We start from the raw sequence: 24,756 nt of genomic DNA on the forward strand, positions 1-24,756 counted from the left end.
GTTTCTTTTGAATAATTATTCAAAAGAAACAAACTTATACAAAATATACCTATACAAAAATATTTGTGACAAGCTTTAAAATTGTTTTTGTATAGGATTGTGTATCTATTTTTTATAAATTTTTAATGAAATCAGTGTTCATTATTTCTGATATGAATTAGTTTAGTACCATAATATTTGTCATAAAAAATAACAAAAAAAAATGTATTGTAATTTTTCAATATCTTAATATTGGTTCTGTTCAACCACCACATATTTTACGAAAAACAAATAAAACAACATCTACAAATCGTCAATTTATTATTCCATTACAAAACCTTATATCTGGCTTTATTAATCATATGATGTGAAGATGTCTGCAGTTTGAGCAGTTCTTCCTTAATGAGGCGAGTTATTTCCGACTTGGCTTTAGCTACGGCTAATTCCTGTGAACTTTCTATGGCGAGGTATAACTTTCTTTCGCCCTCTGGTGGAGTTTTTCCTGGAGGCACGTAAGTCCCTCGTACTGTTATACCCGCCTCTGAATACTCGCTTATAAGTGCTAACGCCTCCTGTAAAACAAAAAAGAAAAGGTTAAATAAAAATATTTTTTCGTAGAATCAACATTTTGGGATTTTTGCTTTTTCCGATTACACAAAATCCATTCTAAATAGGATAAAAAATAAACACAACAACAACAAATACACACAGACGGCGGGGGTACAAGGCCTGGCTGTTAACCCCCGTCGCTCAAGGTGATAGACGGCCACCGTTGGGTTTTAGTGGGTATGGCTTCGCATCGAGTCCCACATACCCCCTTGGACAGTAAAACTGCCGAGGGGGATGCGTAAAGGCATTTCCCAACGTTAAAAAAAAAAAAAAAAAAAAGGATAAAAAATAAACAGTAGAATTCTGACAAAGACATTTTGAAACTTTATCGACAAAAGTTACAAACTATTGTTATTTCTAAAAAAAAACAGTACCAATAGCGAAAAATGAAAAAAATAACGTAAACCAACTACTTTAACCGTCTAAAAAATCTAAACCATTGTTTGAAAAAATCACCAAATTACCTTTAAATTAATGACAATAATAACATCTGCGTCTATTTATCAACTTAACACAAAAGTAAATAAAAGCACCGATTATAGCTAACTTCAGCAGCATCTTGTCTGTTCAGAGCAAACACTAACTACTGACTGAAATGCATACAACATTGCAATATATGACCCTCGAAGATATCTAGGAAATAGGTTTATTAATAATAAATCTTATACAAAGGGTTATAAGTCAGCGATATGGCTGGAAAATATTTATTTGTGAACGCATAATTTGTATTCGAGTCATTGTTAGGGCGTATTTATTTATTCTGTGCGATAAATTTAATTAAATTGTCAGTGGTAAGTGTTTATTGTTGCAATGTGGGATATCATTATATTCGCGTAAGAGCTTATTATTTTTTACTACCATAATTTATTACGACATTAGACCTACAGCTAGATAATAAAAACGAAGATAAACTTAAAAGCTTGGGTTTATTTATTTGTCTCTCCTGCGGGCTATCATGAATGATTTTTTGTCTCCGAAGAGTGTTTATTCGTCGTTTAACATCGTTTTGGTGAATTAAGTGAATTAACTTTTTAAACGTATTCATATTTTTTGTCTTTTATTTTACAGGTTAAAAATACCCGAAAATTATTCCTAAGTATGTATAACGTCATTTGACGCTTAGCACATTTTGGAATAATATGATCTTTAATCGTCAAAAGATAACCTCAATATTTTGAAAAAGAAAAAAATATGGGTACCGTAATTTTTGATCTAGTTTTGATTTTAATAATTGAGTAGCTAAAATTTGAAATGACCGCAGAAAATTGACTCCTTAGTACAGTGGTTGACGCGTGTCCTGGGTTCGATTCCCGGTGGAGACGAAGAAAAAAAAATGTCTCAGTCTGGTAGGTCACAGAAGGCTGATCACCCACTTGTCCCTAAAGAAAATCGATCAATGAAACCGATGTATAATGCATCTGCCCCTTACCCCACCTTGGGGACATAGGACTTCACTAAAATTTGAAATGTTTGCAATTATAAAAATAAAATCTAATCTAAACAAATAATGACGTCTATAAAATATTATTGATCTACTCGCTAACCTTGCTCCCGATAACACTACAATAAAAACTAGGAACGCAATTAAAACATGTTTATTGTTTAGCATTTGACATGCAAAATAAACATGCGATATGATCAAAACAAATCTTCCTATGAATGGTTTTTAAATATTCAAGCATCATTTCCTTGTTTTTTCATTTTATATGATTGAGTGCTAATTATTACATTTATTAGGTTTTAGTTACTTTCATTGTTATCGCAAAAAGAATAATGTATTTTATTTATTAAAATTTATTTATTTAATGATACCGCACAATCAACTCATATGATATGCAACAAACTTTTATGTGATTTTTGGTACAAGTAAATAAAACATTACAACGACATTTACAGTACTCTACGCCAATCCCAACTTTAATAAATATTTTTAATTCAAAATTCGACTTTCATTTATATCTTCACTTTCGACTTTGATTTTCAACTTTGACTTACTACTTTGACTTACAACTTTGACTTACAACATTGACTTACAACTTTGACTTACAACTTTGACTTACTACTTTAAATTTGACTTTGATTTTAAACTTTGACTTACTTACAACTTTAAATTTGACTTTGATTTTAAACTTTGACTTACTACTTTAAATTTGACTTTGAACTTCAACTTTGGTTCTAAATTTGACTTTCAACTGTAACTTAAACTTCCACTTTGATTTTCACCCCCGGCCCCACTTTAACTTTGACTTACACTTTAACTCCCACTTTGACTTACTACTTTAAATTTGACTTTGATTTTAAACTTTGACTTACTTACAACTTTAAATTTGACTTTGATTTTAAACTTTGACTTACTACTTTAAATTTGACTTTGAACTTCAACTTTGGTTCTAAATTTGACTTTCAACTGTAACTTAAACTTCCACTTTGATTTTCACCCCCGGCCCCACTTTAACTTTGACTTACACTTTAACTCCCACTTTGACTTTCACCCCCACTTTAACTTTGACTTTAACCCACCTTGCTAGTAACCCTCCACCTCGCCTGTTGCGGGAAGTCGTTGATCTCCAACTCCGTCTCATACTTCCTGAACACTTCCTCCGCGGGTTCAGCATTTGCCTCGTCGCGAGGCTGGTAGTTGAGCCGCGTGTTCAGTTTCGCCGCTAGCTGTTCCGCTACCGTTTTAGCCTGGGATAAAAATATAATTAATACACTTTTATTGTTATTTATCATTTGTAATATATTTATGTTTTAATTGAATGAGTGAATTAATTCGTGTTTAACAATGTAGATGCTTTAATGCAAGAAATCGTGATTAAAAAGAAGTTGAAAATTGTTCGAGTTTTACAACTTTACTATACATTTTCAATAAAATAGTAAGGTGTAAATATAATTATCAAGTTTTTTAGCGTGTATTTGCGTGTGTGCGTGTATTTACGAGCGCAGATACGCACGCGCACGTGCTTGTCTGTTTATGTGTGCACCTATGTGTGTGCATGACGTATGTTATATGTGCAGCACATATAACATACGTCATGCACACACATAGGTGTATACTAACCGTGATGAGCGTGTGCGTGGAGGGCGAGCCCTTCAGTATCGCCTCAGCGGCCTGCTGCGTGGCGCCCTTGTGCTCCACGCCGAGCCCCTTGGCCAGGTTGATGCGTGAGGCGAGACGTTTAGCGAGTTCTAACTTCCCGTCTGCTCCGGTCGCAGCAGCCGCTGCTCCAGCTGCCGCGCCAGCTACACCCGGCTGTGTACACAAATCATTTTTAAACACGACATAGATTTATATTGTGTTAGATTTTATTTTATTTGCATGCCGGACTAGTACTTTTTGGTATGTTAATTTGTTTCAGACATGTACCTTTCTTATATCACCGTATTCTTATATGAATATTTAAAGAAAGATATACTGTTTGCTTTTTTTTCACGGTGAACACTTTGATGAACAATGCTAATGGCAAATTTGTTTAAATAGCTCCTCCAGAGAGGTCATCTCAACATGCGTTTTTAACAGTGCAGCACTGTGCCAAACAAATGTATACAACTCGAGTTTATTTGAAATAAATAATGACGCAATTGAAGAAAACAAAATTAACATGGCCTAACTTGCTGAAAAAAATATTTCAATTAGACTCACCTTAATTTCCTTAACAATTTTCTTAGCAGCGAGCATAGTCTCGATCTGCTGGTCAAGGTCACCTTCCACGTCTTCATCGTCCGAGTCCTGCAGCCCGAGCGCCGCTTTTTGGTACTTCTTGCGTTCTGTCGCCGCTTGCGCTTCCGATTCGTCGAACTTGAAACCTGATTATAATGTTATGTAGTTAGTTATTGGTCTTTGACTCGATGAATATGTTTGATTTGAGGATAAATTTTATTTTGAGGAATGACGTAAATATGATTTCTAGGACAGTTTGGAGAAAATTTATATAAACATCAATTTTGTTGATTTTATAAGAGATCTATAGAGATCAGACTAAAATATTAGAAATACTACTGTATTTCTCAAAATTTTAGTCTAGAAAATAGATCTAGATATATTTACTAATATAGTGTGTATGTTGGCTACATTTGCGGGCGAATGCTGGCTTGTACGTACGAGTATACGCGTGTTGCATACGGGCGTGTGCACATGATTCCTATATATAAAAAAGCCGCCAGCTCGAGCGCGTGCACACGTGCGCGCGTGTGTCCCATACCCTTGCCGCTGAACCCGCCGCCGGTGTGCACCCGCTTGCCGTCCTTCTCCTGCGCCTCCTTGTAGCGCTCCCAGAGCGCGCGCAGGTCGGGCGGCGCGGCGCTGCCGGCCAGCTCGAGCGCGTGCACACGTGCGCGCGTGTGTCCCATACCCTTGCCGCTGAACCCGCCGCCGGTGTGCACCCGCTTGCCGTCCTTCTCCTGCGCCTCCTTGTAGCGCTCCCAGAGCGCGCGCAGGTCGGGCGGCGCGGCGCTGCCGGCCAGCTCGAGCGCGTGCACACGTGCGCGCGTGTGTCCCATACCCTTGCCGCTGAACCCGCCGCCGGTGTGCACCCGCTTGCCGTCCTTCTCCTGCGCCTCCTTGTAGCGCTCCCAGAGCGCGCGCAGGTCGGGCGGCGCGGCGCTGCCGGCCAGCTCGAGCGCGTGCACACGTGCGCGCGTGTGTCCCATACCCTTGCCGCTGAACCCGCCGCCGGTGTGCACCCGCTTGCCGTCCTTCTCCTGCGCCTCCTTGTAGCGCTCCCAGAGCGCGCGCAGGTCGGGCGGCGCGGCGCTGCCGGCCAGCTCGAGCGCGTGCACACGTGCGCGCGTGTGTCCCATACCCTTGCCGCTGAACCCGCCGCCGGTGTGCACCCGCTTGCCGTCCTTCTCCTGCGCCTCCTTGTAGCGCTCCCAGAGCGCGCGCAGGTCGGGCGGCGCGGCGCTGCCGGCCAGCTCGAGCGCGTGCACACGTGCGCGCGTGTGTCCCATACCCTTGCCGCTGAACCCGCCGCCGGTGTGCACCCGCTTGCCGTCCTTCTCCTGCGCCTCCTTGTAGCGCTCCCAGAGCGCGCGCAGGTCGGGCGGCGCGGCGCTGCCGGCCAGCTCGAGCGCGTGCACACGTGCGCGCGTGTGTCCCATACCCTTGCCGCTGAACCCGCCGCCGGTGTGCACCCGCTTGCCGTCCTTCTCCTGCGCCTCCTTGTAGCGCTCCCAGAGCGCGCGCAGGTCGGGCGGCGCGGCGCTGCCGGCCAGCTCGAGCGCGTGCACACGTGCGCGCGTGTGTCCCATACCCTTGCCGCTGAACCCGCCGCCGGTGTGCACCCGCTTGCCGTCCTTCTCCTGCGCCTCCTTGTAGCGCTCCCAGAGCGCGCGCAGGTCGGGCGGCGCGGCGCTGCCGGCCAGCTCGAGCGCGTGCACACGTGCGCGCGTGTGTCCCATACCCTTGCCGCTGAACCCGCCGCCGGTGTGCACCCGCTTGCCGTCCTTCTCCTGCGCCTCCTTGTAGCGCTCCCAGAGCGCGCGCAGGTCGGGCGGCGCGGCGCTGCCGGCCAGCTCGAGCGCGTGCACACGTGCGCGCGTGTGTCCCATACCCTTGCCGCTGAACCCGCCGCCGGTGTGCACCCGCTTGCCGTCCTTCTCCTGCGCCTCCTTGTAGCGCTCCCAGAGCGCGCGCAGGTCGGGCGGCGCGGCGCTGCCGGCCAGCTCGAGCGCGCGCACCACGTCGCCCGCGTACCGCCCCTGCTCCGGCGTCAGGAACGTCCACGCGTAGCCCTTGTTGCCCGCACGCCCCGTGCGACCGCACCTGCACACCCAATTACCATTTACATGATACCACAGATTATGCTTATGGAGCGCGCTGTACGCGCAAGCGTCGATGAGCAAATACAAACTTAACAGCTTAAAAATTATGTTTCGTGTAATTAAACGTGTAAACGTTACACCCATAAACATGAAAAAGAAGATGGAATATAGGTACTTTCACTGATAACGGGTAATATAAGGGTCCTTGCATATTGAATATTTAAAACGCCCAGGCGAGTCACGTTGTCAGCGCCATACATTGAGTTACTATGTACTACGTACTAGAGAGGTCATCGCTACTACACTATTTGTAAGTTGTAACACTAGTTAGAGTCAATCGTCTCAAACTAAGCGCTTGACGCACAGATTTTGTTCGTGGTGTCCTCTCTATAATAATACCTCAATGGCGCCACAGGCGTTAATTTTGTGCGTGTGTATTCAAATGCGATAAAAACATGCATGTCATGCACGCACGTTTGTCATTTGAAGCGCGTACGAAGGGCGGTACACGAATAATTATTAAAAAAACCTCTAAATCGCTTTTGCGGTAACAAACTTAAAATAAAATTCAGTCGAATTGAGAACCTCCCCCTTTTTTTAAGAAGTTTGAATTTTTTTTTTTTCAGAAAATCCTAAAAATCTATACCGCTGTATCTACGTAGTCAATCCGTCCATCCCCCCTCTAACGCTACCCTGGTCACTTCCAGAACTTTCTAGAACTAAACAGCTCTTACCGATGCACATAATCTTCATAGTGGTTTGGACAGTCGTAGTTAACAACCAGGACCAACTGCTTCACGTCCAAGCCTCTCGCCGCTACACTAGTTGCGACCAGCAGCTTCACCTTCCCCGACTTGAAGTCCACGATCGTCGAGTCCCTGTCGAATTGATCAATACCTGTAACAGATCGCCGGTAATATATTATGTCACTTTTTGGCTGGGGGTCACCACTTTGCATAATTATTTGATATTCTTTTTTGGAAAAAAAAATGATCTTGATTACAATCATGTATTAATCAGATATATTTTTTTTTTGTATCTTTAATAATAATGAACTTTTAACAATCTATTATCTGCATATACAACAGCAGATTTTATTATTATTAAAAATTAAAAAAATTCTAAAATTGATCAGAAGATAATGCCGATATGACACGCTCATTTCACTCGGTCTGTTTTTATCAAACAAATTTAATGTTAAACATTTAGTGACACTTAATAAAATAATTTACTCTATGATAAAGTTTTATGCATGTAATATATTTCTCTCCGATGTAAAAGCCACAGGTGAATGCTGAAAAAAAATGTTTGGCATTTAGTAATTTTTCATGGATAAAAGGTTTCTAGAGAATCGAAATAAATAATTTTTACACACATTCAAATAATTCACAATAATATTTTTTTTACAGCTCAAACACATCCAAAATGGAATTGAAATACGCCGAAAACTTTTTAGAAATTAATATGTTACAAACTAAAAATCATAGTTAAATAGAATACAGTTTTTTTTTTGTAATACAATTTATTTTCATGTGACCATGACATGATAACAAATTGTATTCCACAGACAACAATACAAAAACAACATACCTCCATGCAAGCTCATACAAGAATAGGACGCCTTCATGAGATCCTTCAGCAGGCTGTCCGCGTTCTCCTGTTTGTCCACAAACACAATAATGCTGCCCATGTGACTGTATAGACCCAACAGTTCTAGGAGCTTGAAGAATTTCGCGTCTTCTTCCAAAATGGCCACGTGCTGCTCTACCTCCTTGCAGACTATGCTACGTCCGCCAACCTAAGGAAAGAATTATGATGTACTAGATTTCCGCCCGCGGCTTCGCCCGCGTTTTCAAAGGAAAACCCGCATAGTTCCCGTTCAAGTGGGATTTTCGGGATAAAACCTATCCTATGTGTTAATCCAAGTTACCATCTATATGTGTGCTAAATTTCATTGTAATCGGTTCAGTAATTTTACGTGAAAGAGTAACAAACATCCATACATCCATACTTACAAACTTTCGCCTTTATAATAGTATTAAGATTATGTAGTTAGATATAAGTTACATATTATGTAACATTGACATGATTTTAAAAGAGCAACTGTGGAGTTTCTTGTCGCTTCTTCTCCATAGATACTGCTTTCCGAATTGGTGGTAAATGTTAAAAATACTTATGTAATGACGGTTCGAAAGTGCTACTAAATAGTAGTCTAATTGAATAAATGTATGTTTGAGTTTGAGTTTGAATAAATTGATTTAAAAGCAAACAGTAGAATATTCATGTAAAACTTTTGCAAGAATTTATGAATTTTGTTAAACAACTAGCAATTCGGAATGTCGCTTCTACCGAAAAGAATAGCCAAGAAAGTCGATATAACTCATATAAGATATAAACATTACAAAATATACAATAATTTACGTCAAAAAAACATTCTTAAAGCTTGTAATTTATTGTTTAACATTTCATTAATTAGTCAAAATTATTGTATACAGACAGATTTGCCTCAGCCTTGAACAAGTAAAACATAAGCTTTTATCAGTGCGTTTGGCGTGCGTGTTACCTGCGCACGGGCTGAAACTACAACACATCTAATATTTTAAGCTATATGGATACATACTTGTACTTCAATAGGTTTCTGTAATATCCTACGAGCGAGCGCCTCCATTTGTCGCGGGAATGTCGCGCTAAACATCACCGTCTGCCTGTCTGGTCGTATGTTGTCTATTATTTTCATCACCTGGGTTGTGAAAAATGTTTATTAATAATGGTTCGTAACAGATATCGAAATAAATTCAGATCACAAATCCGAATTTTATGGTAGCAGGTAACATTGAAACTCTTGGACTGCAATGAAAGAAATAATTCGAATTCAAACGCTTAAAAATTGTCCGAATCAAAACTCTGCCTGTCTGTTAGGCAGCCTTTTCTAATAAGTTGCATTATAGAAAATGAATATAGTATTAAGAAAATATTAGCAAAGAAAATAGTATTAGCAAAGAAATAAAGTATTAATTTTCAATGCATGTCTTATATATAGTGAGCACCTTGCTCACCAACATGCTCGTTAACATGTCTACCGTACGGCTGGTATGCACACTATTATCCAACCACACGATAAAGTATCACATACCTGCGGCTCGAAGCCCATGTCGAACATTCTGTCCGCCTCGTCGAGCACCACGTACGTGACCCGCCGCAGGTTGGTCACGCGGCCCGAGTTCGCCGCCAACATGTCTATCATGCGACCCGGTGTGCATACTATTATTTCTGCACCACGTTTTAATTCCGCTATCTGTTTAACACGACATAATATATATATAGTAACAACTCTTTTGCAATTCATTAAAAACCATTAAAATTTTATAACGCAAGGTATTGCAAGGCTTAAATTAGCAACTTATTTAGTGGTCAGACATAACTATCAAACAAATAATTTAAATGTCATTCACTGAACGACACTTATTGCAACCTCTCAATCACAATATTTTAACTAGATTTAGCTATACAAATACATAAATAAAACCCACCTGTTCAGATATACCCGTTCCACCGTACACACAAGCTACCCTCAAACCCAGTGATTTTGCAAATTTTCTAATATCTTTTCCAATTTGCATGCAAAGCTCTCTAGTTGGTGTCATAATAAGAGATATTGGTCCATCTGTATCTTCTAATGGAGGCTGGTCTAGAACATGCCGGAACATTGGTAGAATGAACGCTAATGTTTTGCCGGATCCTGTTTTTGCTATGCCGATTAGGTCTCTGAAAATAATGAGTAGATTTAATATTTAACCTCTCAACCACCGAGAGGCCAGATCCGACCGCGACACAATAGGTTTTCTATTGTGTCTATGATTCCGGGGCCTGATGGATTAAGGTATGAATTTTTCACATAGAATGCTTAAATAAGTTACGAATTGGAATTTTGATACTTGGCATTTAAACTTTTAGACTTTTGATGTAACTACATTGTAAAAGAGTGAATTAGATATTTTGAAGCAAAGTAGAACTAATTCAAAAAATGTTAAATTACCCATTGACTTTTCATTCTCATTGGAATAAAACTAATTGGTCTAAACACTGACTAATCAAATTTATTTATAGAAGTACATAGCATAATTAAGACATTACCCAACTCTAACCTAAAATGAATCTATAAATCAAATATGTAGAAGCACTTGTCACTTAAAATATTATAAGTATTGACTAACTTACCTTCCAGACATAATAGCTGGTATAGCTTGCGCCTGAATCGGAGTAGGTTTCTCAAATCCTAGCTTCTTCAATATATCCATCTCTTTCTTACTGATGCCACAATGTGCCCATGACTTTATTGGTTTGGGACAACCTTTACCCTTAACTCTTATGCCTTCCAGTTCAGTTCTATATGCTTCTACGTCTTCAGGCGTCATCCTTGCTAATTCGTTAATCTAAAATTCAATATTTACTACTACATCAGATTTTAATTTACATATATTTACTATCAAGAGATAATGGGTTAAATTTCAGGAATTAAACCAATGTCAAAGACAGCATACGAAATTATTTACCAGAAATGTGTTCCTATACTATACAATATACATACTATAAATTATTTACATTGCAAGATAAAAAAATATTTGATATTTCGTTTTGTAGCATTCAAATTAGATAGAGATCAGGCGTCGGCCCGGTATGGCAGAAAGTCGGGGGTTCGAATCCCGCCCTATGACCGATTATTTTTCATTGTTTAAAAATGTCTGAAGATAAATATTCTGTTATTTAATATAAAACAAATGTTTATAAATTAACAACTTACTTCAGTATAAAAAGCTTTCCTAAACGGCATGTACTGTAAACTAGAGTGGTCCACTTTGGCGAGTTCCTTGCGTTGTTTCGACGCGAGGTTAGCGGCCGCGTCCTTTATATCTTCCGTTTCCTCTTCAGAAGAATATTCTAGACCGTCTTGATTCTGTTCTATTAACTCTCCTGTAGATTAAAAAATAATAATTGAGTTGAAAATATGCTATTTTTATTAAGTGAAAACTCCTTTAGCGGCGTTGGGTATAAAATCTTAAACTCGCGTCAGGACACGTGGCCTGATCGAAAAAGCGTAAGACGGACTTTTTTTAGCCCTTTTAATCCATGCGTAAGACGGATACCATTCCAAAATATCAAACATGCTGATCGTTAATAATCAAGTTTTCACTTCTGCCGGCACTCCCGGAGTGCAACCCGTCTTTTTAATAAGGTTGCTAATTTTAAATAGCACCTTATATAAATTACTATCGAAATAATAAGACTAATAAATAATTTTATATTAACCTAAATTTCTAAATAACTTATTCTAAGAGTGTCCCTTGTCACTTGCTTCGTGTTTGTTAAGGGTAAGTCTCTTTGCTCGCACTTGATTTGGCAAAATATGCTAATAATAAGGAAAAAATTACTGTGTAATTATGAAATATTTCATTATTTTCGCATGTTATATTAAATTTGAAGAATACATTTTTTGGGGGCTAACTAAATTCACTTTTACCTTTATTTTTCTGTTCCGAAACTTGCTTCTTGGCAGTTCCAGTTAATATGACGACACTGGAGTCGTCCATTGATGACGGTAGATTGATGATACCGCGAGCCTGATCTATTTGGTTTACTTTACGAACTTCCTATTAAGTATATATTAAGATGTTAGAAAAAATAAATTGTATCAATAACAGCAACAATGAATATTAAACAACAATAAATGTTAAAAAATGTAATGACGTTTCAAAAGTGCTTCTAGTAGAAGTCTAATTGAATAAATAAATGTTTGAGTTTGAGTTTGAATAATAATTGAATCACAGGATAGATTTATCACAATTAGCAAAGAATGCATTTTAGTCTTACTTTGCACATATTACTGCAATGAGATTGTAATACATAGCTTATACGCAGTATCCAAAATAAATTATTTATCGCAAAATCTTACATTCAACTTCACAGATGACAGAAACACACCCATTCACAACAAAAAAGGATATTTTCTATCCTCTCAAATGTTTAAATCAAGTTTAAAACAGTTAACTTGCCTGTTGAACATCCTGCATATACGCATCAAGTGGATCTATTTCATCTTCTTCTTTCTTCTCTTCTGCAAGCTGTTTCTCTTTCGCCTCTTTATCTTCATCTCCTACACATTTCAGTTAGTTAAAAATTAATACGGAACTAGTACATCCGTTTTGTTGAAAAAATATAATTAATAACAAATTGTATTTCTTTGAATTGATTAGATAAAATAGATATTCCATTGTCATATTATCATAAGAACTTGAAAGTTGTAATAACAATCTCACAAACTTTATACAACTTCTTTGTTTCACCTTTAGATTTAGAACTTTTTATTATTTCATACCCACCAGTCATTTACAAAGAAGGTACTTGTAAAATAATATCTTCGGCATGTTTAGCCAAAGATTTACAAAATAACAAAATTCTCTTAGCCCTTTAATTATTATTATTATGAGCCATGGCTGTCCCACTGCTGAGCAAAGGCCTCTCTTCCCTCAATCCATTTCTCCCTATTTTGAGCAATTTTGCTCCAATCCGCTAAATGGGAATCAAGCTCGTCCCGCCATCTTGTCCTGGGCCTACCACGCAGCCTTTTGTCCTTGTTGGGGATCCACAAAGTGGTAATTTTCGCCCACAACTCCTCCGACATTCGGCAAACATGGCCAGCCCAGTTCCATTTCAGCTCAGCAGCTTTATGAGCTACATCGGTTATCTGCGTTTTTGAGCGCAGTATCTTATTTTGGACGCGATCCGTAAGTTTTACACCCTTTAATTAAATATTACAATTACATTCAAATAAAACAATCTACCTTCATCTGCCGAATCATCTTCTAATGACCATTTCTTTACAGAGGGCGTGTGTATATTGGTAACAAGGCTGCCCTTCTGCACCTCCTTCTTGGCAGTTTCCAACTCCTTCCGTTTTCTCTCGGCGCGCCATCTCTCGATGCGGTCGCGACGTTTTTGCATCTCAGCCTCGAGCCGGTTTTGTTCCTCTTCCTAGGAAATATTGTCAACATTTTTAAAACTAAATAAATATAGTACCAAAAATATAAACAAATAAATAATACCACACCCCAACACCAAAATACCACACAAATACACATAGCAGTAAAATTTCATATTGTGCAGATATATTGTAGGAACAAACAAATTGATATGTCATCTTGATTTCAGTTAGATTTCTCATTTATTATGATGTGGGATGGTGTAGGAAATTAATTATTAAATATGGAATATATTTGGTAAAGTTAGTTGTGAGAACTTACACAGAAAATACAGTTGCATTAGATGTAGTATTAGGGGCCGTTCATAAAATATGTTCGCATACAAGGGGTTATCGCGAGTGTGAGAAGATGTGATAAGGGGGATAGAGGGGGTCTACGGCAGCGTGACATTCGCCGTTCATTAAAAAATTTTACAGAGTATTCGTTCTCTTGACTTCTTTTTTTCAGATATTTAAATGTATATATATATACAGTGGTGGTCACATAATTAAAGACACCCCCTAATTGTCCATAAAATATTTACATTAGGAAGTACAATTATCTGAAAAAGGTATTTAATCTAGTATTATTTTTATTAAACCATACAAGACAATATGTTCTTTAAAATGAGGGACAAAAAATAGTTATATTCCTTGTTAGTTTCTACACTTGGTCTCTGTGGGAATGTAACACAAACTTTGTTAACGTACGTGTTCTGGCCACTTAATTAAAGACAACAAGAAATTAGTTATAATTTTTTATGAATAAAAAGAAAGAGCATTGTGCTTTACTTCGTTTTGCCGCGTAATTTCATAAATCGTTGACACTCTATATTTTTTTGGGTATTTTTAACTTTTTAAATTAAAATTCATACGTTTAATAGTTTTAATATCAATTATTATGGTTAAAAACAAGAGTTGCGACTCGTCCACAAGAAAAATATTTTTAACTTCCATGATAATTAAACTGTTTCAAGGATATGGTTATGAATGCTATTAAACATGTCAAGATGTTCCACACGACCGAAAACGTACTCAGAAAAGCAAAACCAAGTGAAACTACTCGGCCGAAATATTCAAAAATGGTGTTGTTGGCTAAAAAGATCCATTTAAAGGGTCGGAACTGATACAGTTCAGAGTTGTATGGTGCAGCAGGCTTGAAGGGGGTGTCTGCAAGGACAATTAGACGGAGACTGTGTGAGGAAAATTTGCACTGAGTATCTCAGAAAGTACCACTTTTGAAAAAACAAAATGTGAATGCAAGATTTCACTTTGCTACAAAATACGAACACTGGACTGAACGAGAATGGAAACATTTGCTGTTTTGGCATGAAACTAAGATTAATATGATTAATTCTGTCAGAAAACAATATGTAAGACGCCATCTCAATAAGAAAATGGATCCAAGATACTCTAAGAAGTAGTCATACACGGGGGTGGAAATATCAAAGTGTGGCGCTGTTTTTCTGGACTTGGTGTTGGACCTGTCAAAAAAACAGAAGGCAACATGGATAAATTCCAGTACAAGTATATTTTAGAACAATCCATGCTGCCCTATGCAGAGGAAAATTTACCTGTTGTTTGGACTTTTCAACACGATAATGATCCTAAGCACACTGCAAAAGTAGTGAAGTACTTGTTAAGGAACCAATCTGTAACTGTTTTGGATTGGCCCCCCTACAGTCCGGATTCAAATCCGATCGAAAACTTATGAAATCAAGAAAGAAAGAAGTCGCGGCAAAGCGATCATCAAACGTCGACTAACTTTGCAAAGCATTTTCGAAGAATGGAACCAATTTAGTGATGCAACTTGAACAAAATTAGTTGCTTCAATGCCCAAGAGATGTAAACCGTTATTACTGCCAAAGGACATGCAACCAAATATTGAAAAGTGTAAAAATGTTTTGTAAATATGTCAGGTATTTTGTGTTGTAAAAATAATCTCATTAAAATAATATTTTTTTATATTTCTTATAAGCGAGTCTAATGTCTTTAATTATATGGCCAGAACTTTGCTAGGTTAAAACTGCTAGTAGTAAGAATGAACCGAATAAAATCTAACAAACCGACAAGTTTTGTAGATAAAATTTAGTTTAGCATTAGACAACACATACCTGAATATTTTAAAATTATTTAACAAGTTTCAATGGTAGTGTAAAAAAAAATGTTGAGAGAAGTGTCTTGGGTAGTATAAAATGTTCTTAGTGTCTTTAATTATGTGACCACCACTGTATGTATACAGGGTGTCCCACTTTCGGTATACTAAGCGCAAAGGGACTTGTAGTTTTGCATACGCTGAGTACGTAAAAAATACTTATAAAATTCCAGACGCATTTTTTTTTTTATTAGTATTATGAACATAGGATTAGTGATGATATGTTCACCTCGTATTTTCGCACTCTTGGTAAAAGGTTTATATCAGGAGGAGACTGGAACGCGAAACACACACATTGGGGCTCTCGGCTTACGTTAACCAGGGGACGCGAACTTAAAAAATCTGTGGACATTAATCATCTAACAACATTGTCAACAGGAGAACCCACGTACTGGCCCACGGACAATAACAAAATTCCGGATCTTCTCGACTTCTTCATCATAAAAAATATCTGTCCAAAATACACTCAAATCGAATCCAGTCTTGACGGATCTTCAGACCACACTCCAATTATATTAAGACTTAGTATAGGTATTATAAATCGCATTCCAAATAACGACACGCTTTTCAATCATAAAACAAATTGGGTGAACTTCAGACAATACCTTGAAGAAAATATCACACTAAAACTTCAAATGAAGTCGGCAGATGAAGTAGATAATGCTTGTCTTTATATTACAAACCTCATTCAAGTGGCTGCATGGATAAGTACTCCTGAACTAAAACACAAAGCATATAATACTCCTACTCCTATTGTAATTCGTGAAAAAATTGCTGAGAAGAGACGACTTCGGAGAGTCTGGCAGACATCCAGAAATAGAACAGATAAAAGTCGCTTAAATCGTGCTATTAAGGACCTTAAAAATCTCCTAAAAGAAGCCAGAGATAATTCTCTAAAAAGCAATCTCGAAAGGATGTCTCCTGAAGCTTATGGAGTCCACTCGCTTTGGAAAGCAACTAAAAATATTCCACAACCACAGAATTGTTCTCCACCCATTAGATCAAACGACTCATGGGCGCGCACTGATCAAGAGAAAGCTGATGTCTTCGCAAGCCACCTAGCTAACATCTTTAAACCAAATGAACCTAATACACCCGAGGATTTCGAAATAGACACCATCCTTAAGCAAGATGTTCAACTTTGTCCACCCCTGCGCCTAACAACGCCACGTGAGCTATCCAGACTTATCTCTACAATGGACTCCAAAAAAGCTCCAGGCTTCGATTTGATTAACGCTAAGATCCTAAAAGAACTCCCACGAAAAGCTATCGTCTTCCTCACTATTCTCATAAATAGCTCTCTTAAAATATCGTACGTTCCTGCTCTTTGGAAAATATCGCAAATTGTAATGGTCCCCAAACCTGGTAAACCAGCTAATGAAACACAATCTTATCGTCCTATCAGCCTTACTCCGATCTTATCCAAGCTATGGGAAAGAGTAGTCCTGCATAGATTGAAAACAGAACTACAGCAAGTTCAGTTGATTCCAGATCATCAATATGGATTCCGAGACCAGCACTCCACGGTAGAACAGGTTCATCGCGTTTACCAAATTATTAGGGAATGTCTTGAAAATAAGGAATACTGCTCGGCCGCCTTCCTCGATGTCCAGCAAGCTTTTGATCGAGTGTGGCACAGGGGTCTACTTTGCAAGATCAAACTGTTTTTACCTCACTCCTATTACTTACTTATTGAATCTTACCTCAGCGAAAGGATGTTCCAGGTAAAGGTTCATGATGCCAGATCATCTCTCTTCGCTTGCTTAGCTGGTGTCCCTCAAGGATCTGTACTAGGCCCGGTCTTATATAATATTTTCACTAGCGACCTTCCCCAACACCCAGGGGTATCTATAGCAACATTTGCCGATGACGCCGCATTTCTAGTATGCAATCCAGATCGAGAGAAAGCTAGCTGTATTCTTCAAAATCAGCTAACAAAAACCCAAGATTGGCTAGATAAGTGGCGCATAAGAGCAAGTGCGCCTAAATCACATCACATCACATTTGCACTTAGACATGGTCTCTGCCCGCCTGTCCATTTGGGCCAAGAAACTCTACCACAGTCTAATTGCGTGAAGTACCTCGGCTTCTACTTGGATCGTAGGCTCACCTGGAAAGATCATATAAAGAAGAAGAAGACAGAAGTTAACTTCCGCTTCAAAAACTTACTTTGGCTCTTGGGTAGACAATCCACACTTTCTCTAAGCAATAAACTTAGAGTGTACTGCGCAGTAATAAAACCTATTTGGACATATGGTATTCAACTCTGGGCCTCCGCTAGCGAATCCAACCTAATGTGCATGCAAAGGGTGCAAAACAAAATCCTAAGAGTGCTCACAGCAGCTCCATGGTTCACTCGCAACTCTGAAATTCATGAGTACTTAGAAATGCCTACAATTAAGGAGGAAGCTACAAAATACCTCAAGAAGCATAAGCAAAGACTTGTTATGCATCCTAATCCGCTCTCCCAGCAACTGCTGAAACTAAAGCCCAGGAAACGTCTGAAAAGAGCTAATGTTGATGTTGAGCTACGTTAGAAAGGGGAATTAGGGCACTGGTTCTGGTTCTCAAATCGCCAAATCATTCTGTCAAAATATCTGCTCATAGTCTGTTGACTGATCGCAGATGTCAATAAAAAAAAAAAAAAAAAATTTTTTTTTTTTCAAATAGAGGAGTTCTTAAAATTCCATGTGTACACCCCTAAAAAGCAACCCGCCCAACTTGGCCACCCGCACGTGAGCTATCGTTTAAGATTATGTTTTCATAGACAAAATGCTCACATTAGCAAAGCGATATATGCCGGCTGCGCGAAGCTAGAGAAGAATACATGGATTTTAAGGAAAAATTTGGCGAAAAATTTTTCACGTAATTTTGTTATTTGAGTATTTTTTACGTGATCAGTGTATGCAAAACTACAAGTCCCTTCGCGCTTAGTATACCGAAAGTGTGACACCCTGTATATATTTATTAGAATAAATTGTAACTTGATAAAATTACAATTAAACAATCAAAATTTATCATGTTTAGGGGGGGAGGGGTCTTAGTTTTTGTGACGAAATATTTCCAGGCGGGGTCACAGAAAGTGTGACACAGCGTGACAACCAGGGGGGAGGGGGTCAAAAAAAGTTAATTTTGAATGTGACGTATTTTATGAACGGCCCCTTATGTGTGGAGTTCATTATAAATTTAAATTAGGTGTTAATGATAAAGTGAGACATAACCCTTGTTTTTTTTTTTGGTTACAACAATAATAGAAATTACTAGGGATGTAACGATACATGATTTTGCCGATATGATACCGATACCGATATTTGTAATAAAATATCGGCGATACCGATACCGATACCGATATCGATGGCTTGGTAGAAAAATAAATAGTAGGTAATTATTCATAAAAGTTACCAACATTTAACAGAGACTCAACTGTAAATCGTATTCTTTTATATAACAATGCCAAATCAAAAAAAAGAAAACCATTTATTTTAGTATTATTATTTTACAAAGTCAGTTAAACTTTAAGTTATACACTAAGGGCCTGTTCAGTGCGACGCGGATGACCTACGCGGACGTCCGCGACGGACGGTAAAATATATGAAACCTTACAGCGCGTTCAGAGCGACGCGGAGCTGTCCGCGTCGCGGAGAGCTATCCGCGCGCGGTCGAAATCGCTCCGCGCCGCTCCTCCGCGCCGCGGATGTCCGCGGGCGGACGGTGCCTGGTTCTAATGTATTTGTTCAGTGCTCGGCGGACAACAGTCACGCGGAGCGGATGTAAAGTACTGTCGTTGTCATGGCGGCTGCGTCAAATGTGCAAACCGAGAGGGTTACAGTCGATCCCGATCCGCATCGCACTGAACGACAAAATCATCCGCGACGGACGCAAAACCTAGTCCGCGTGCGGACGGTCCGCGTCGCACTGAATCGGGCCATACAATCAGTAACTAATAAAAGTTTACTATTGGTAGAGTTTTTTCAGAAAACAAAATGCGCACGCGCGGGCGGCCTCCTGCATCGTTCATTGGGCGCAGTTTTTTGAATTGTTTGATATCGGTATCAGTTCTTTTATAATCGGCGATACCGATATATCGGTATCGGTATCGTTACATCCCTAGAAATTACCTTATCAGCAGATCCAATATCATAATCCGCTTCTTGTTTTACCGACTTCTCTTTAGATTTAGTTGTCTCGCTGTCTCTATCTCTGTCCTGGGATTTCTTTCGAGACTTACTACTTGACCCATTGCTTTTTTCATCCCTTTTGTCCCTGAAATGAAATATTTCTTTAGCAATTTTACACTAAAATTAAAAATATTGAAAAATATACTGGATTTAAAAAAATAATCTTTATTATATAAAGTAAGTATGTTAACTCAAAATTTGTGACCAAACCATGAGCAATGGATCTTTTTAACCCACCTTATGAGGTCAGACAACACAGTAATATAGAAACATCAGTTTTATGTGATAAGAAATGAAAGTGAGGTTATGTGAAGAATTGCTTGTATTATGTTAGGATTCCTAAACAAATTATGTATTTATATTGAATATTATACCTCTTTCTGTCCCTGTCTCTTTCTCTATCTCTATCCCTACTTCGGTCTCTTTTAGATTCTCTTTCCCTGCTACGACTACGCTTTCTTTTAGAACTCTTAGTTCTGTCTCTGCTTCGTGATCGAGATCGCCGCCTCTTCCTGTCTGGAGTAACCGAACGGCTGTGTGATCTACGACGATCGCGATCCCGGTCCCGGTCCCGACTAGAAAGTTAAAAAACGTTAAGCCAAAATATCACAACATTACAACATCACAGAGTACGTCAACACTCACCCGCTTCGAACCATTGTTGCGGTTACGTATTATTACAAAAACTATAGTTAGGACATTCCAATTCTAATATTATGTATAACAATCATAACTTATCCATTTATTTATTCAAAACACTAATATTGAGGATTTTTTACAAAATATGCTAAATGCTCTGTTTGACAGATTCTGACACTGACAGCATCAAGTATAGATCATAGAGCAATAGCACAGATTAGTAATATGATCATAGGTAAGTAATATGCACAGATCTCACATACAAGACAGATTTCAAACATAAATTATAGATTAGAATAATATTATCCAGGATAATATTTAGTAATGAAATATAATTAAAAATAAGGATATATAATATTAAAAATAGATTAGGCCTAGGTGCAGAATAGTTAATTTGAATGAATGTTTATAAAAATAGATGTCTAGTGGCGTTTGATTAATGTTGGAATATATGGAAATCTCTTAATTTATATTCACCGGTAGGCTTTGTTTTTATCTATTTTCATTTTAAATATTTATTAGTACATTTCCTCTGTAAAAATCACAGAACAAGTTAACAACAACTATGTTTTTATTAAGTTTTTACTGTTCAGTGGTATCTTAGATCATTAAGTAATGGATGGAGCACGCTGGCAAATGTTCTAACTAAACTTTCTGCCGGTTTTGGTGCGGGGAGGGTAACTTACACTTTGAAACACTATCACACATTCACAAAAATAATTTGTGTCTTTACAAACTCAAACTATTACAAAATGGACAGACTAGCATGTTTTTGCACACATACATCGATTACACAGAAAAATCTCTATACATATACGTAATAATACAATCGCTCTAAAGGGATGTAACCATATCGATATTACAAAAATAATAATTTTGTTGAAATTAGAAATAACATTAATATTATATTCATAAAAAATACTACACAGGTCATTTGTAACGTTTTCATCATTATTATATGCATACGAAAAAACAATAAAACGCCATTTTATTTGTATTTGAATATGTATTTATTCAACACATCACATATTATATTCAATAAAATAAATATCGGTCCAGAAATTTTTATTATTTCTGTACCGAGGTGTCCATTCTGATTTTCTCCCACAGCATTCAATCCACCATAGCCTTAAAGCAGGATTTTTTGTAAATCTGAAATATACGCAATATTCGTACATACATATAAATAAAGTAGCTGCTCCGCGCGGTTTCACCCCCGTGGCTCCACTCCTGTTGGTCGTAGCGTGATGATATATACCTTCCTCGATAAATGGGCTATCTAACACCGAAAGAATTTTTCAAATCGGACCAGTAGTTCCCGAGAATAGCGCGTTCAAACAAACAAACAAACAAACTCTTCAGCTTTATAATATTAGTATAGATTACATAATAGAATAATTACAAGATTAACATTACAAAAACAACGGCTAAATGCGAGTCGGACTCGCGCACGAAGGGTTCCGTACCATTAAAATGTTCTGCCAGTTAAAAGTAACCGAGCAAATTTTAATATAATAAAGATTAATTCTCATCTCATTTCAAATTATACTTAGAAAAATATTTTTTTATCGACGTTCAAGTTAAAAGCAGTCCGTCACTAAGAAAGTCGTAAAAATTAACGACCTTTTAAGCGACGAGTTTTTAAATTCAACTCTATCACTAAGTTCATAAAGATTAAATTTGAATTTCTCTTCAAGATAGTCTCGCTACATCACTTTATAGTCTCGTGGGGAGTGCGGTTCAATATCGCGTTCTAAATTCAACTTTATCGCTTAGTTCATAAAGATTAAATTTGTATATTTTCTCTTCAAGATAGTCTCGCTACATCACTTTATAGTCTCGTGGGGAGTTCGGTTCAATATCGCGTTCTAAATTCAACTTTATCGCTTAGTTCATAAAGATTAAATTTGTATATTTTCTTTCCATGATAGTCTCGTGAGGCCGCATCAATGATCGAGTACACACATGACTCGATTATTTGTCTTGATCATATCGCTAAACGATACATCGACGATTATTAGAAATTGCATTTAATTAGAAATGTACGTTAAAAAAATAAAAAAATATACACAAATGAAAGGTTATTCCATCTTTTGCACGCCTCATAAGCGAAGCGTTGAGGTGGGTACTACTGTCGCTTCGCGCAAAACATCTGATTTTTCAAACTTAAAATGTCTTTATGTATCATACATTGCACTTGTAAGATAATACATACACACACATATTAAGAAAAAACACTATTTTTAACGTTCATGATATTTTTGATGTCATTTTTGTTATTTAAACTAGTTAAAAAACAGTTTAAAAAAGTTCTGTCTTGGACGTCCGTGTGTCTGTATGTGCGGATCCTTTTTCTTGTTAACACGATAGCGACCGAAATACTTTACTAATCGAGTCTTTTTTTTTCTCTTACGCTTGAGTATGCTCAGGAATAGAACCCTTTCATTTTTCAGGGTCTGATTCGATGTGGTTTAATTGTTATTAAATAAACAAAAAAAAACTCGGATGTTTTTTTTTTTTTTTTTTGAAGTGAATTTTTATATTTTTATTGAAATTGATTCCAGAAGATTACTGGGAACTTTAAAAATTCATTTTGTTACTTTTATTAGTAGGTACGATCCTTATAAGTATTTTAGTGTATTCAACCAACTTAAAAAAGTGTGACTATTTTACAACAATTTGAATATGAATTGTATTATTGTATACAATATCGAAGCTTTTTAAGAAATGTATAAAATACTTTTTTAAGAATTATTATCATACATAATATTATGTTACCGGCAATATATTAAAACCGGCATTGTATGCAATTCTTAGTAAATGTATGTTATTCCGAGAAACAGTCGGAATGAAATAAATTAAATTCGTCACATTACCTACTTATATCTTTAAATCTGAACTTTTCCTAAGTAGCAAACACATTTGCAAATGTGGGTGGTTTTTGGGGTAGCTATTAACCAATATGAGGTCAAAACTAAAATCCAAGATGGCGCCGACGAAAATTTGAAATCTTTTCGTCATGGGTGTCATTTTCATGGTTTTTGGGGTAGCTATTAACGAATATGAGGTCAAAACTATAATCCAAGATGGCGCTGATGAAAATTTGACTTTTTTTCGTGATGGGTGTCATTTTCATGGTTTTTGGGGTAGCTATTAACGAATATGAGGTCAAAACTAAAATCCAAGATGGCGCCGACAAAAAATTTACATCTTTTCGTCATGGGTGTCATTTTCATGGTTTTTGGGGTAGCTATTAAACAATATGAGGTCAAAATTAAAATTCAAGATGGCGCCGACGAAAATTTTACACATTTTCGTCATGGGTGTCATTTTCATGGTTATTGGGGTAGCTATTAACCAATATGAGGTAAAACTAAAATCCAAGATGGCGCCGACGAAAATTTTACATATTTTCGTCATGGGTGTCATTTTCATGGTTATTGGGGTATCTATTAACCAATATGAGGTCAAAACTAAAATTCAATATGGCGCCGACGAAAATTTTACATCTTTTCGACACGGGTGTCATTTTCATGGTTTTTGGGGTAGCTATTAACCAATATGAGGTCAAAACTAAAATCGAAGATGGCGCCGACGAAAATTTTACATCTTTTCATCATGGGTGTCATTTTCAAGGTTTTTGAGACAGCTATTACCAAATCCCCAATGTAACCGTCGATAATTAGGTATATTGCACGCCTCATAAGCGAAGCGTTGAGGTGGGTACTACTGTCACTTCGCGCAAAACATCTGATTTTTCAAACTTAAAATGTCTTTATGTATCATACATTGCACTTGTAAGATAATACATACACACACATATTAAGAAAAAACACTATTTTTAACGTTCATGATATTTTTGATGTCATTTTTGTTATTTAAACTAGTTAAAAAACAGTTTAAAAAAGTTCTGTCTTGGACGTCCGTGTGTCTGTATGTGCGGATCCTTTTTCTTGTTAACACGATAGCGACTGAAATACTTTACTAATCGAGTCTTTTTTTTTCTCTTACGCTTGAGTATGCTCAGGAATAGAACCCTTTCATTTTTCAGGGTCTGATTCGATGTGGTTTAATTGTTATTAAATAAACAAAAATAATAATTAATAAATATTTATTAAATAAAAATTATGAGGCGTGCACTTTTGGATTTTCCAAAGTATTTATTTTAATATTCGACATGTTTGAATTGCTTCTGCAAGACTTGACAGTGCAAAACGGCATTTTTAGCGGAGCACTCGCAGACGTCCTTTCGATGTTTTACGAATACGCAGAGTGTTCGTAATCGATTACGCAAGTAGTTTTTATGAAAGCATAAGATTTTTCGATTCGAATAATCTTATACCTCGGCAAAAGGGGAAACGCCTGCGTGTGTTATCCATTACTTAATGATCTAAGAGTGGTATGGTAAAAATGCATAT

At 37.6% G+C, this 24,756-nt stretch overlaps 1 protein-coding gene across 1 annotated transcript; it reads right to left on the reverse strand.

Annotated features, from left to right (window-relative positions):
- Positions 1-283: 283 nt before the first annotated feature.
- Positions 284-20,531, reverse strand: Prp5 (pre-mRNA processing factor 5). Its single transcript, XM_089706041.1, has 18 exons — positions 20,345-20,531; positions 20,074-20,274; positions 19,640-19,784; positions 13,191-13,380; positions 12,398-12,502; positions 11,870-11,995; positions 11,153-11,322; positions 10,570-10,784; positions 9,882-10,116; positions 9,485-9,646; positions 8,972-9,091; positions 7,942-8,149; positions 7,086-7,248; positions 4,791-6,352; positions 4,232-4,395; positions 3,650-3,841; positions 3,109-3,276; positions 284-551 (listed from the first exon to the last, which is right to left on the reverse strand). The coding sequence occupies exons 1-18, from the start codon at positions 20,356-20,358 to the stop codon at positions 309-311; spliced, it is 4,383 nt and encodes a 1,460-aa protein (XP_089562167.1). The 5' UTR covers positions 20,359-20,531; the 3' UTR covers positions 284-308.
- Between the last annotated feature and the right edge of the window lie 4,225 nt (positions 20,532-24,756).

Source organism: Colias philodice, chromosome 17 (assembly GCF_061535455.1).
Source record: "Colias philodice isolate Cphi_HAF_F1 chromosome 17, ilColPhil1 Martin Lab GWU primary, whole genome shotgun sequence".
Taxonomy (NCBI): domain Eukaryota; kingdom Metazoa; phylum Arthropoda; class Insecta; order Lepidoptera; family Pieridae; genus Colias; species Colias philodice.

Coding starts and splice junctions, on each gene's coding strand:
- Prp5 (XM_089706041.1), bottom strand. Junction 10,117..10,569: donor CCAGCTATTATGTCTGGAAG/GTAAGTTAGTCA, acceptor CATTATTTTCAG/AGACCTAATCGGCATAGCAA. Junction 6,353..7,085: donor TATGAAGATTATGTGCATCG/GTAAGAGCTGTT, acceptor TTGGGTGTGCAG/GTGCGGTCGCACGGGGCGTG.